The sequence below is a fragment of the Setaria italica genome, chromosome VIII (assembly GCF_000263155.2).
Source record: "Setaria italica strain Yugu1 chromosome VIII, Setaria_italica_v2.0, whole genome shotgun sequence".
Classification (NCBI taxonomy): Eukaryota; Viridiplantae; Streptophyta; class Magnoliopsida; order Poales; family Poaceae; genus Setaria; species Setaria italica.
This window is the reverse complement of record NC_028457.1, coordinates 412,451-425,817: the sequence shown is the minus strand read 5'-3', so window position 1 is coordinate 425,817 and position 13,367 is coordinate 412,451. Positions and strand designations below refer to the sequence as shown.

Sequence of the window (13,367 nt, the reverse complement as noted above, 5' to 3'; positions counted from 1 at the left end):
CCCTGACCGCGACGAGCAGCAGGAGCAGAAGGTTGCGGCCGCGGGGTGCCACGAACATCTCCCGCCGGCGAGCGCCAACGGCGGCTAAGCAACTATACAGATTACCCCTCATCTATATCGCGATTATTCCCCGTGATACAAATATTTACATAAAACCCCCATAAATTTTCAACTTGGTTCTTCTTCTCCGCCAGCAATCCTCCTCCCCTCCCTCTCCTGACCGCCGTCGCCACCGACGGTGGCGTAATTGTATTTCCTGGTCGCACTTAGGCACTTGGCACCTCCTCGTGGCCATCAACATCCTTCCCGCCGCTCTCATCCATGCTTCAGCTCCGGCTGCACTTGGATTCAGCAACGAGGTGGTAGAGCTCCGCCAATGCAGCGGCGGGATAGATGGGATGCACCATTGCGCTCCACCGTGGTTGAAGATCTCCGTCCCCCGCTGCCGTATGGGACTACGTGTCACACCCGATTTTAAGGACAAAATCGAGTGCATTCAATACATGTGCGCCAGGATCAAGTTACACACATGTACGACATAAGTGAATAACAAAGACAGTGCTAAAGTGAATAAAGAGAGTATTAAACATTATTACATGACCGAAAGTCTCAAATAAGCATGAACTTGAGTAAATACGCAGCGGACTCCGAAGATGACGATGACAACACAGGCAGCTGACTGAAGAACCGTACGCCTAGAACTCCTCAAAGTCGTCAATGTATTCCACCAGATTATCTTGGTCTGAACAGTGGTTTTGCAAGGATAAGTAAACTTATGGTTGGTACTCAACAAGTATTGGGGAATAGTGTAGTGTAAGGCCAATCAAGGTATGGCTAAGGCTAAATCAGCATCAGCTTTTAATTAATTAGGTTGGTCAAATTTTATTAGCAATTGACTAAGTGTAAGTTTATACCACCCAAAATTAAACAAGAACATAAATAAAAGTAAACAACATATGCATGAATGAAATAACAACAATTTAAGTCCAACTTTCGATAGTATTATCATGTGAGGGTCCAGGTCGCTCTTAACCGTGAGCACGGCTGATCGATCAGTTTTACACTCTGCAGAGGTCGCACATCTTTATCCACAAGTCGCGTAAAAGTTCAAAAGAACTTTGGACCCAACCATACGGTGTTTGCAAGGCACCACACCACACTTCCGAGGTGTGATTGCATAGGGACACTACGAGACCTTTACAAAGATTCCCTAATAAGAAGTGGTCCGCTAAGGTTTCATGATCAACGCAGTGTATAACAGTCCCCTAGTGGTATAGTGAATTAGCAAAGCCCACTTCCCAAGAGAGCGAGTGCTATACACCAACTACTGTCTCCCCCTCTTGCCCTTTCGTTAAGACCGCTTCAAACTAGAGTTTCTAATTATTCAGCCAAGATCAGAGCCATTTCGTCTTGTGGTAGCACTGTTTTCCTGGGTGGTCGCTCTATGTTCTGATTAAACATTTATGATCTTGTATTAATGAAAGTTATAACAGAAGTAAAGCAAGATTAATCATTGCCTCCAGTTAAACCACCATATCCCAAGTAAGCACTAAGCCTGAGCTACCCAACTTAAAAGTAAACCCGGTTGGTCGGCAAAGGTAAATTAAATCTAGGCGAACCTTAATTAGGACCCATCAAGATTACAACTATTATGTGCATAGCAATGTTGTATGGAACATGAAAGTAAAGGTGAATAGGACTTATAGAAGTGATCAAGGACACAACTTGCCTTCTTGGCCTTGCTCTTGCTGTTCGTACTCCTCGAAAGCTTGATCTTCAAATCCCTTGAATTGCGGACCGTACACGCGTCACACGAGCACATACAAGCAAACAAAGGCATAATAATAAAAACAGTACACCAATCATAATAAACAGAGAAAACAAACTTGAAAAACTAATCTACGCTTTAAAACGAACACGTGGATATAAAGAACGCGAAAAACGGAGTTAAGATGCGAAAGATATGATTAAAACAAGTTACAGGAGCTTTTCTACGAGAAAACAAAACTTCCAGGAGCTTATTTGTGAAAAACGAGGGCTTAAACATGGTTATACAAAAAACTGAAGGGCGAACGCGTAAAAACTCAAATCTGGACGGCGGGTTGATTTTTGAGAAGCTCGGGGGCCTAAGCGAATAAAACAGGACTGGAATGCAAATATTTTTACACTGCTGCGGACTGCGGGTTTATTTGCGAGAAACACAAGGGTTTAAGAGCAAAAGAACAGCGGCATGGCTTAAATCGAACCGGTACGGCTCGGTCGAAAAGGCCCGAGCCGTCAGATCTGTGGCGGGCGGACAAGATCACACGGTTAGGCTCGAGTCGAGCTAGACGAGCGACTCGGCTTGGCTCGCGGCTAAAAGCTGACGAAAACAGATCTGGGCCGTCCGATTTAAGATTGACGGCGGATGCGCGTGGCGCTGACGTCAGCGTCAGTGAGTGGTGGCGGAACGGTGAGGCGCGGCGGCGCTTCGCTGGATTTGCTCGAAATCGAGCTCCCGCCGTGGTTTCACGCGCGGAGAACACCAGAAGCACGAGAAGACCAAGGCGTTCCCGTTTCGGCAGTTCACGACGACCGAGACTCACCGTGAGGCGGTGCTTGGTGGCGGCGAGCTGGCGGCGGCGCTGGAGCTCGGGTCGGCGACGCTGCTAGGGTTTGGTGGCGCTGCGGCTCGATGGTTGAGGTCAGGGGGGGCGACTTATATAGGGTGGAGGCGGCCCGCCCTCAACTCGGATACGGACGGCGCGTGCCGGGTAGAAGGAAAGCTCGGGCGTGGAAGAAAGGAAAGGGGCGGTGGCGCAGAAAAGGAAGGTGCGGAGGAGGAAGAAAGGAAGGCAAGGAAAGGAGCTGGCCGGCGGGCCCGTGCGGTAGCGAGAGAGAAGGGAGGGAGGCTGCGGCTGGGCCGAGTGGGCGAGCAAGCTAGCTAGCTGGGCCGGTGCAAAGAAAGTGGGCCGGAGGGAGCTGGGCGGTGCTGGGCTGCGCAAGGAGAAAAGGAGCGGGCCGAAAGGGAGCTGGCGGCTAGGCTGAAAGGGGGGAAGGATGCAGCCAAAAGAAAAGAAAAGGAAAAGCCTTTTTGCACAAGGGATTTGAGTTTAGAATTTGAATTTGAAATTTGAATTTGATCAAACACAATCAATCAAAATAAATGCACCAGCATGTAATGCCCAATAAACTCCTATGATGAAGTATTTTAATTAGAGAAAAACATATGCAATTAAATGCTTATAAATTCAAATGACATCCTAGTTGAGCAAATTTTAGTGACTTTGAATTCTTTTAAATTTTGGGTGTTACACTACGCCATGCATCTCAGCATCTCCCTGTTAGTGGAGGCAAATGTTACTCCTTTGGCATTAGATTTGGCACTGAACCAAGATTACTTGATATTTGGATGTACGCTGAGCTGAACACTTAATTGGGACTTGTGAAATGATTCAACTGGTAGATGTTTGGAAGATTGCGGCAATCCGCAGGAATTAGTCACTGTGTCATCGGAAATTCAAAATGCTCGCTGAAATTAAGCTATATATCTTCGGTTCTATATGTTGGAAAACATTCTGCAAGTAGCATTTGCGTTCCTCTGATCAATTAAAGCTATGCGATATTGCTTGAGATCGATTATGTGCCTTTATGGGGGTGTTTGGTTCCCTTTGCTTATTTTTAGCACATGTCACATCGAATGTTTAGATACTAATTAGGAGTATTAAACGTAGACTATTTACAAAATCCATTACATAAGTGGAGGCTAAACGGCGAGACGAATCTATTAAACCTAATTAATCCATCATTAGCAAATGTTTACTGTAGCAACACATTGTCAAATCATGGACTAATTAGGCTTAATAGATTTGTCTCGCCGTTTAGCCTCCACTTATATAATAGGTTTTGTAAATAGTCTACGTTTAGTACTCCTAATTAGTATCTAAACATTCGATGTGACGGGTGCTAAAAATAAGCAAATGTAACCAAATAGGGCCACATATCACCTCTTAGTCCAGTGTTCATATTGAGTAGACATCACACAAATCGGTTTTCTGTCGTCCTCGCTGTTGAATTCCACGGTCATCTTCGTAAGCTATATCTTGCTTGCAACCTAATTTGTTCTTATTAACCTAATTATAGGGTTTTTTTTGACAGTGTGAACTGATATCACATATCTCATGGTCTAACCAAGGGTGCTACTTTTTGACATTGATGGGTCATCGCTGGGTTGGAGATGGAGGGGAAGGAGGGAGCATGGCGGATTCGGGTCTTGTTTAGTTGCCCAACTTTGGACAACCAAAATTACTGTAATGCAAATGTAGCATTTCGTTTGTATTTGTGAATTATTGTCCAAATATTGACTAATTAGGCTCAAAAGATTCGTCTCGCAAAGTACAACAAAAGTGTGCAATTAGTTTTTGATTTTGTCTACATTCAGTACTCCATGCATGTACCGCAAGTTTGATATGATGGGGAATCTTCTTTTTGCATAGTACCAACTTAGGATTCTGGGAGAAACTAGGGCCTCGATCCGATTCGGAAGTGGAGAGTCGCTGCAAGCAACTGCGACGGACGAAGCCTGGGAAAGGAAGAGCAAGGGCGGACCGATGCTTGGTGCGTGTGGGCCGTAAGCACGATGGTCCAAGCATCCTCGTAAGAAAAAGATAATGGACGTGGTGGCGTCGAGGACCTGGGCGCACTTGGAGATGCAGGGGGCGCTCTTGAACTTGCCGGCGGCGAGCTGGGCCCGGCAATTACTGCTTTCGTCTCAACCAAGCTCTTCGACATGGTCTAAGCGGGTGTTTAATATGAGGTACTAAACTTTAGGAGGGTTACATCGGATGTTCGGACGCTAATTAGGAGGATTAAATATGAGTTAATTATAAAACTAACTGCAGAATCTCTATACTAATTCGCGAGACGAATCTATTAAGTCTAATTAATCCATTATTAGCAAATGGTTACTGTAGCACCACATTCTCAAATCATGGACTAATTAGGCTTAATAGATTCGTCTCGTAAATTAGACTCCATCTGTGCAATTAGTTTTGTAATTAGACTATATTTAATACTCCTAGTTAGTATCAAACATCCGATGTGACATGTAAAGTTTAGGAAACACCCCCTACGTCATGAAGCTAGGCAGTATATCCGGATATACCTCGATCATCGTCTTGGGGGCAGAGTCGACGACGGCCGTGAAGGTGATGATGGTAACCATGATCGTTTGCTTGCTTGCTACTTGTTAGGATGAATTATATTATCATTTATTACTACCACGTACATATAATCAGATGTCGTTAGCTTAGCTTGTTTTTGGTTTCACCGTACAGAAAAACCTTTAATAATACCATTAATAATAAATATATAATATCATTGATCAAAATGAAATCAGCTCACATAAACTACAGTGCAAGTGTCGGATCGCGGACATCATTAATTATGGAATGAGAAACATACTATTAAAAATGTTATTATCAAAAGAAACTGTCGAAACATGCAGCTGCTAGGCTTGCCATTTAGGGTATTATTAGCGATGCACCATATAATTAATTAGTTTGGAGGCAGTAATTCTGTGAGGAATTTTTCGACGGCAACCCATGCATCGTAGACGCCATTGAGGCTGTCGACAACGGCGGTCTCGTTAGCCGAGCACGGCTTCTCCGGCGGCGGCGGGCAGGAGCACTTGCAGCGCGGAGGCTGCTTCCCATCGCCCTGGACGTAGGAATGGATGGCGCCGCGTATCTCCGCCAGGTTGACCGCCTTCTCCTCCGCCGAGTAGACCTTTTCCTCGAGCTCCCGCATGGCAGCTTCGCAGTCCGCGATGGGCGAGCTGAGCTTAGTCGCCGCGTCGGAACTCGTCAGCTCCCAGACCACGTGTTTGGCCTCCTCCATCGTCTTGGCCAGCGCCGACAGCTCGTCGGCGCACTTTTGAGGCTCTTTCGTCAGCCCGCAGGACACGTGGAGGATGCCGCTGTCCGCGGACTTCTCCATCGGCTCTACCTTGGCTTTCTTCTCCTCATCGGTGAGTTGGCTGGACATACCGTGGATCAGGCCCACGATGGCGCGCATGGCGTGGGTGGCCTCCCCCAGCTTCTTCACGGCGGCGGCCTCGTCGGGCGAGCAAGGCCCCGGGCAGTTGCACTCGCAAGGGGCCTTCTCATATAAATCAAAGATGACCAGCGGGACGAGGTAGTTCTTCAGCTGGTAGAGCGCATCTCCGCCACCGCCCGCATCCGTGGCGGCGGTGGCCTTGGACGTGGTGGCGTCGAGGACCTTGGCGCACCTCGAGATGCAGGGGTCGCCCTTGAACTTGCCGGCGGCGAGCTGGGGCCCGGCAATCGCCGCTTTATTATCGGCCAAGCTCTTGGACAAGGCCGATAGCATGACGCTGCACCTCTTGGGCATCAACGTCTTGCTGCAGGATGGATATACCTTGACGACCGGCTTGGAGGCCGTCGGCGCCGACGACACACGGGCAGAATCGACGACGGCCGTGAAGGTGATGACGGTGACGAGGAGGACACCGAGCAGCTGAGAGCGAGGTGATGCGAAAGAAGCCATGATCGCTTGCTTTTGCTTGCTAGATGAATCCGTACCGTGTATATATAGTAGTACACACACGGAAGTGCTCTACCGGTCGTCGGTCGATTTTCACGGATCGCCTCTGCTATCTCTGTTTCCTATTTAAACAATGGTTGGAATGGCGTGACGAACTGGTCAAATAGGAAGAGCAAACTCACAAGTATTCTTATTTTTCTATTTTAAGATCCCAATCAAGTGCCGAGCAACACATGCGCGATCACTAGCATGCATAAGGTGGTTGTGAACGCAACGAGCTAGGAGGAAGCATTGCTATCAGCGACATGTGACAAGTTTTAAGATTCAAAATATGCATTTTGATAGTTTAGAAACCCAGATGAAATCCAAGAATAAGTTTGGGGCTTCAATATGCACTTTGAGAATTTATGGACCCAAATAATGTCTTGAGATAAGTTTGGGGACTAAAAATGCGTTCTGAGATTTTAAGGACCCGGACGAAACCCCGAGACAAGATCAGGGATATCTCCCATGCAGATGGGATTGTAGACTTACTTACTACATGTGGCGGTGCAGAGCAGGTTGCATGCAGATGCAGTGCAGAGAGAAACCAGAGAGATTACAACACCCTGCAGTCTCAAGTCCGAACTAGTCAGTCGTATGGTACCTGCTCTAATTTGGAGCCTGCCTTTGCCTGTCTACAACCAACTCCGATCCATCTGGCAAGGCAACCGAATCTAATCTATTCTTAGCTCGTGTGTAACAATCTACAGTATATATCATCATCGGATAGATCTCTTACCATGCATCTCTTCTAGTAGCTTATTCCCTTGTTCCTTCATCTCGATCGCTCAGGATCCGTCCGTCCAGTCCAGTGTCCAGTCCATCCAGTAGGCTCTCAGGATCGACATGGCCAAGGCCAAGGCACCGGCGTTGCTCATCTGCTTCCTCTTCCTGATCGCCCTCGCCTCCGCCGCCGAGGTATGAACTATGCACTAGCTGATGGATCCTTTCCTTTAATTTTGAGGATTTTCCGATCCTTCTGTGTAGCTATCATTCACGATCGGCTTCGATATGTTTACACATGATGCCCGTTGTCGATCTGAAAGATCATCGGCAGTAATGGTGTCGCTGGTGAAGACCTGAACAGCAAAGGTGACGACGTCGACAACCACAAGGTAACCCATGCATCTTTACCATCACAGCAGAGAAACAATGGAATACCTAGTACGTATATAGACAGATGGGCTTTAACTGTGTCATGGCGTGTGTTGTGTGTGTGCAGGGCAACAACAAGGATGGCAAGGGCAATCTCAAGCCTTCTCGTAAGTCATGCATGCATAGCTTCTCTTGTTTTTAGTTTCCGATCTACTCCTCCAGTCGATAGTTCAGTATTTTGTTGCTTGCTGTAAATATATAGTCAAACATCTTTGTTTGGATTGGTGTGTGAATTATAATGAAAGCCTGCTGACTGATCGATGCAGAGTGCGGTGGGGAGTGCAGGCGGAGATGCTCCAAGACGCACCACAAGAAGCCGTGCCTCTTCTTCTGCAACAAGTGCTGCGCCAAGTGCCTCTGCGTGCCCCCCGGCACCTACGGCAACAAGGACACCTGCCCCTGCTACAACAACTGGAAGACCAAGAGAGGAGGCACCAAGTGCCCTTAAACCTAGCTTAGATATAGCTGGTGCTGCAGGATGGAATTCTTCCCTCTTTCCGGGCCTGCCTCTTCTAGTCTAGGAATAAAAAAAACTTTTTTGTTAGTTAGTGTGGGAGGATTTGAGCCATCACTTGGTGGGCTTCGAATAGGTTTGGGGCTATGTGATTCTGTCTGTTGTCAGAAAATGGCTAGCTAGTCTGATGATGGATGACCAAGCAGAGAGCAGCTTAGACTGAATGAGACGTCTGTCTTTCTTAGTCCTTGCCTGCTACTAGAGTGCTAGTCTCTGACTCCGTGTTTACTCGCTTAATCTTCCCAGGCACGAGGTTGCTTTCTTGTCATTAAAGAGTAAAGACAGATCAAATCAACCAGACTTGCCCAAAAAACCTGCACACCATCAAATCAATGATTGATCGCTACCATCATTAGTACTTGATTACTACAGTACATGAGTAACAGTTGACCTGTGAAATAAACCAGGACCAGATGCTACTCCACTCCACTCCACTCCACTCCACTACTGCATATTGCCATCATAGGCAGGCCAGGGCCAGGCACTAGCCTTTGAGCAGAGATGGACGATGCCTTTTGTCCTTCAAGGACAAACCATACTATGCAATCTGCCAATCTCCCTCCCTCCACTGATTCCATCCGTCTCGTTTCTGACTTTCTGATTCGGTGTACCTGCAGTGGCCAGCATAGCCAATCAATGAATCAACTCATCTGTATCTTTCAGTCAGTCCATCTGTTTCTTGGTGTCGCTGGCTGCAATGCCCGATTGGACGCGAACCAGAAAAACGACACCATCCTCTCCACGAATGGCAGACACTCTGGCCCTAGCTCCAGCTGCCACCTTCCCCTCCGGTCGCTCACTACCTACTTGTATGCATCCATCGATTTGATGCCTGCAGACTCTCAACTAGTCACCAACATATATCTTCACTACTACAAGGTTCTCAATAAGTCGCTGTTGCAAAGCTGTTCATCTAATCCCTGCGACAAGCGTGCACTCGTCGTGGATCTGTCAAACATTCATACAAGAGGAGAACAGCTAGCTTAGCTCCGATCCAACCAAGTTTGCGGTGCTTGGAGCCAAGCTGTCCGAAAGGAAGAGGACTTGAATTGCACGCGACCCCTTCACATGCAGATTCACACATCCCTCGCAAAAAGGATGCCAGCCAATTCAGCCAATGCATCAACCACTGTTCCCCACGCCCACATGAAGCATCCACCAACAATTGGTAGGGGACCTTCCTGCCTTCACGTCGGCCTTCCTTTTCTCTCAAGTAGTGTCCAGTTTGTTTGATGCTAGCCAAGGTGAGATTTAAACATGATAAGTGGCAGAAGCTGAGTCATTCTTCCGCTGACTGATGGCAACTGAAACACTGTACGACTGATCCTCGATTGCAGATTTTGCAGTGGCCTGGAAAACAGACATTCTGCTGGGCAGAGGACAGAGGGAAATGGAAGAGCTGATGAGGCTTCAGCCACAGTGTGTCCCATGTTGGCAGCTTGTTGCATGATTTGATTTGATAGGTGGAGCCTAATATCACATTATCCACCAGCTAGTAGGACCCCTTCCCTTCTTTGTAAATTCATAAGGTCAAATAAAATGAGCCACTACAATTATAAGGACCAGTACTTGAAATAAATTGGCAATAATTTTTGCCAAATGTACTTGCGCAACTTTCTCAAGATTTTGATCCAGTGCAGCAAGTGGGGTACCAAGGTACTCCTGATATAATATACCATTTGTTTCATTTTTGTTGCTTGTGATGATGAAAGCAGCACTTTGTGTTAGCACCTGATATTTAAGGCTACTGATTAAGAAAAAGGATTGAGCTCATCTTGTTAGGTTGACAGAAGTCCAGCAACTTGCCAAGTGGATATGGTCCTGAGAGATTAGTACAATCATGAATGCTTATTTTAAAACATAAAGCTAATAAGAAGAAAGATTTGGAACAGTGATCACAACGTGTAGCAACGATATACAAACAATTAAGCTTTACACAAGTCCAACGCAAAAATATGACCATATTTATGTGTATGTTAGTTTCAATAGAGGGAGCAAAACTATTACTGTATTTTCAACAATATACAAACAATTTGAGTACTTTATGTGAAATATCTATGTGCAGCAGCAAAATTTTCCAGTAATGTTTATTCCGAAAAAAAAGGGATTTGCAGGGTTGTCTATAGGATCATGAGAAATATTTACCGTCATTCATTCCCGTGATGTTGATATTACAAGTACAAAATGGAAAAGTAATGCTTAGACTTACAGCTGTACTGACCAGGTGAAAATTTACAGATTCAGTTCAGATTTTCAAATTTAACCTAGCTGAACCTTTTCGTATTTTATAACTACGAGATGACAAACAGGGGCATTTCCTACATGGAATATGTTCCCTTTTGACTCAGGAAAGTTGTCGAGTAGAGTAGGAATATATACCATTCTCTTGTCAGTACAGAACCGGCGGTGTGAATATATTCTTTTTTTGAGAGAACAGAACATGATTTTTTTTTATCACTGGTTCCACCACAGAAGAAAACTTCGGGTGCTGAAAACGACCATTCTGTATCTTTGTTGCAATGGTCGAAGTCTACTACTCTACCAGTCTAGCCGATTCTAGTACAGCACCATAAATCTTTTTTCCTATTTCCTGAAGAGATCTCTCAACCTTGGCAAGCAAATATCATGGTATCTTTCATGTCGCCAGCGCTACCTCAGGAAAGATCGCCAACCTACATTGCTTTCGTTCATGTCCAATTACCCAGTATATATGGAAGAATCTGCCTAAAGTTCCTAGTTTCGTCGGCTTAGGTTTTGACAATTCAGACACGCGTGTCACAGGTTCAAATGTGGGCAAATAGGCTCAGAATCTGAGGTCTAAAGTGTGGTGCTGCACTGCTGCTATACCCCACATTGAACCTGCATTCAAGCAAGCTAGGTGTTCATATCACACAGCTATATACAACATCACAACATCATTGACCAATGGTGACCTGATGAATTGGAGCACATGAGCTATAAATTAAACAGTTCAATTGGTCAGATGTCAATCAAAAAGAAAAAAAAATAGAGGGAAGGTGGCAGAAGCAAGTAGCAGATGCAGAAGCCGGAGGAGGAGGAAGAGTCAATTGGAGAGGAGTGCTTCTCTGTCCAACCTCCAATGTGGATCCAAAAAATTCTTCTTTCCATGCCTAATTTCCTTCTTGCGTTCCGTGTTCCTAGTTCGTACCAAGGTCGCTGAATCTCCCAAAAGCTGTAACCAAATTGGTTGTGCAATTTTCCTTTCTTTTCATGTTCCTTGGTCAAGATGTCAGTGTCAGTGCACGAAAAACCTTTCTGGAGGTTAGCAGCTAGACCGGTCTCAGTCAAGCTGAGGCCCATTAGACGTTTTGTCAAGTCAATTCAGATCTAATCTTGTCCACTAATGGACCTACTAAAAATGTTGGTTAGTTGGTCATGCTGGTCTTTGACAAATAATAATACGAGTCACCAAACGGCCACCTTTTAGTGGCTCTCTGGTAGCTACACCACAAGATAGGATATACAGCCTTTTCTTAGTCCAAATAATTTAGCACGGCCAACAGAAATAACGACCAGACTAGGCCATCCATAATGTGCCAGCGTACTCACTCATCAGCAGGATGATTTGAAAATGTATCCACGCAAGTTTCGAATTGTTTCGAAACATGTGATTCAAAAGGTAGTATCTCGGATTACTACATGATTCATGATCCATCTCTTGTTAATGTTGGATCGGATTACTTACTCCGTGACTCATCGTATACATCTTTCTTTAGAAAAAGAAAGGAATTGCGACATATTAGGCGACAAATGAACAAAGAGTGGACGCATTGCGATTTGGGTATTTTGCAAAACAGAAAGCCACGCCAAGTAAGCCGATTGCTCAAAGGTTGGCCCTAAACCCGTGATCGATCTCGTCCACCTAGCTAGTAGCCCCCTTCCCCATATAAAAAGTCGATCCCACCCTCCAAGCAAGCAGCCGTGATAGCAATAGAGCCTCAAACATCTTCTTCCCCATCCATCACCACCAAACTTCAACAACCACCAAGCTGCTGCCTATGGGGCCTCAGCAAGACCGGCAGTCCATGGCGAATGGCACGGCGACGAGGAAGGAGACGAAGGTGGTGCACTACCGGGAGTGCCAGCGCAACCACGCGGCGAGCATCGGCGGGTACGCCGTGGACGGGTGCCGCGAGTTCATGGCGTCGGGCGCGGAAGGCACGGCGGCGGCGCTCATGTGCGCCGCCTGCGGGTGCCACCGCAGCTTCCACAGGCGCGAGGTGGAGGCCGACTGCGACTGCTCCTCCACCACCTCCAGCTGAATTCGATCAAGCATCAGGAGCATGTGAGATCGATGATGGGTGGCGAAGGCATTGAAATGATTGGTAGGTGCATTATTTTCAGCCGTATATGGTGGACCGATATTTCTTTTCTTCTCTTCTTCTTCTTCTTTTTGGTCCCTTTTGGTCTTGGATTTCCGGTGAAACTTGTACTGATGTGTGTGTGTGTGTGTCAGTATATGTGTGTTGATCGTTGGTATACGGTGCTTGTAACTGATGTGCATGTATATAGTCGGAGTGCTTTCCCTGTTAATTATCATTTCCGTATAGAAATTAATGAACATGCACCTTACTATATTTCGTAGATACACGTGTGCTTCTTGCTTGCTTGGGACCTGTGTCCCTGAATCATTAGTTGTTGCTTTTGTTCTTGAGGCTTGCTTTTTTCTAGGAAAAAAATTCCCCCTCACTGCGATAGCTTGCTTCGAAGTCTGATGTTATTTTCATTTCGAAAGAAAAAAAAACAAGTCTGATCCTATTTTGACTGCACAAAGTGCGGGTTGCCGGAGCACCGCACCATTGATCTAGACATCTAGTTATATGCCTTTTTTACCTTGAACGGAAAGGAATCAGTACACTTTGCTTTTGTTTAGTTGAACGGGATCACTTGTTTATTGTATATGTTATCACTTGCTGATGTGTTCATGGGGACTCAGAAGGGGCCCATGGTTAACCATCTGTCAATTTCGACGGTTCTGTTGATGCACATATATCCGGTATCCCTGGCTACTGTTGAAGGCTAATGATCCGGTGGAATCGAAAAAAGTGGAGTACTGTGCTTGTGGCGGAGGCACTTGCGTGTTGCTGTCAAG

At 46.1% G+C, this 13,367-nt stretch overlaps 2 protein-coding genes across 2 annotated transcripts; both read left to right on the top strand.

The window, feature by feature from the left end:
* Positions 1-7,348: 7,348 nt before the first annotated feature.
* Positions 7,349-8,331, top strand: LOC101770242 (gibberellin-regulated protein 5). The gene is made up of 4 exons (XM_004978422.2): positions 7,349-7,503; positions 7,632-7,700; positions 7,808-7,847; positions 8,007-8,331. Exons 1-4 carry the CDS (start codon positions 7,432-7,434, stop codon positions 8,186-8,188), a joined length of 363 nt encoding a protein of 120 aa, XP_004978479.1. The 5' UTR covers positions 7,349-7,431; the 3' UTR covers positions 8,189-8,331.
* A 3,713-nt stretch (positions 8,332-12,044) lies between these two features.
* Positions 12,045-12,859, top strand: LOC101769836 (mini zinc finger protein 1). The gene has a single exon (XM_004978421.4). It carries the CDS (start codon positions 12,274-12,276, stop codon positions 12,535-12,537), a length of 264 nt encoding a protein of 87 aa, XP_004978478.1. The 5' UTR covers positions 12,045-12,273; the 3' UTR covers positions 12,538-12,859.
* Positions 12,860-13,367: the final 508 nt, after the last annotated feature.

What these genes read in the sequence shown, in the direction of transcription:
- LOC101770242 (XM_004978422.2), top strand. Translation starts at nt 7,432, where the DNA reads ATGGCCAAGGCCAAGGCACCGGCGTTGCTCATCTGCTTCCTCTTCCTG. An exon ending in CCCTCGCCTCCGCCGCCGAG is followed by an intron (nt 7,504 to 7,631) that starts GTATGAACTATG and finishes TCGATCTGAAAG; the next exon opens with ATCATCGGCAGTAATGGTGT. An exon ending in GGGCAATCTCAAGCCTTCTC is followed by an intron (nt 7,848 to 8,006) that starts GTAAGTCATGCA and finishes TGATCGATGCAG; the next exon opens with AGTGCGGTGGGGAGTGCAGG.
- LOC101769836 (XM_004978421.4), top strand. Translation starts at nt 12,274, where the DNA reads ATGGGGCCTCAGCAAGACCGGCAGTCCATGGCGAATGGCACGGCGACG.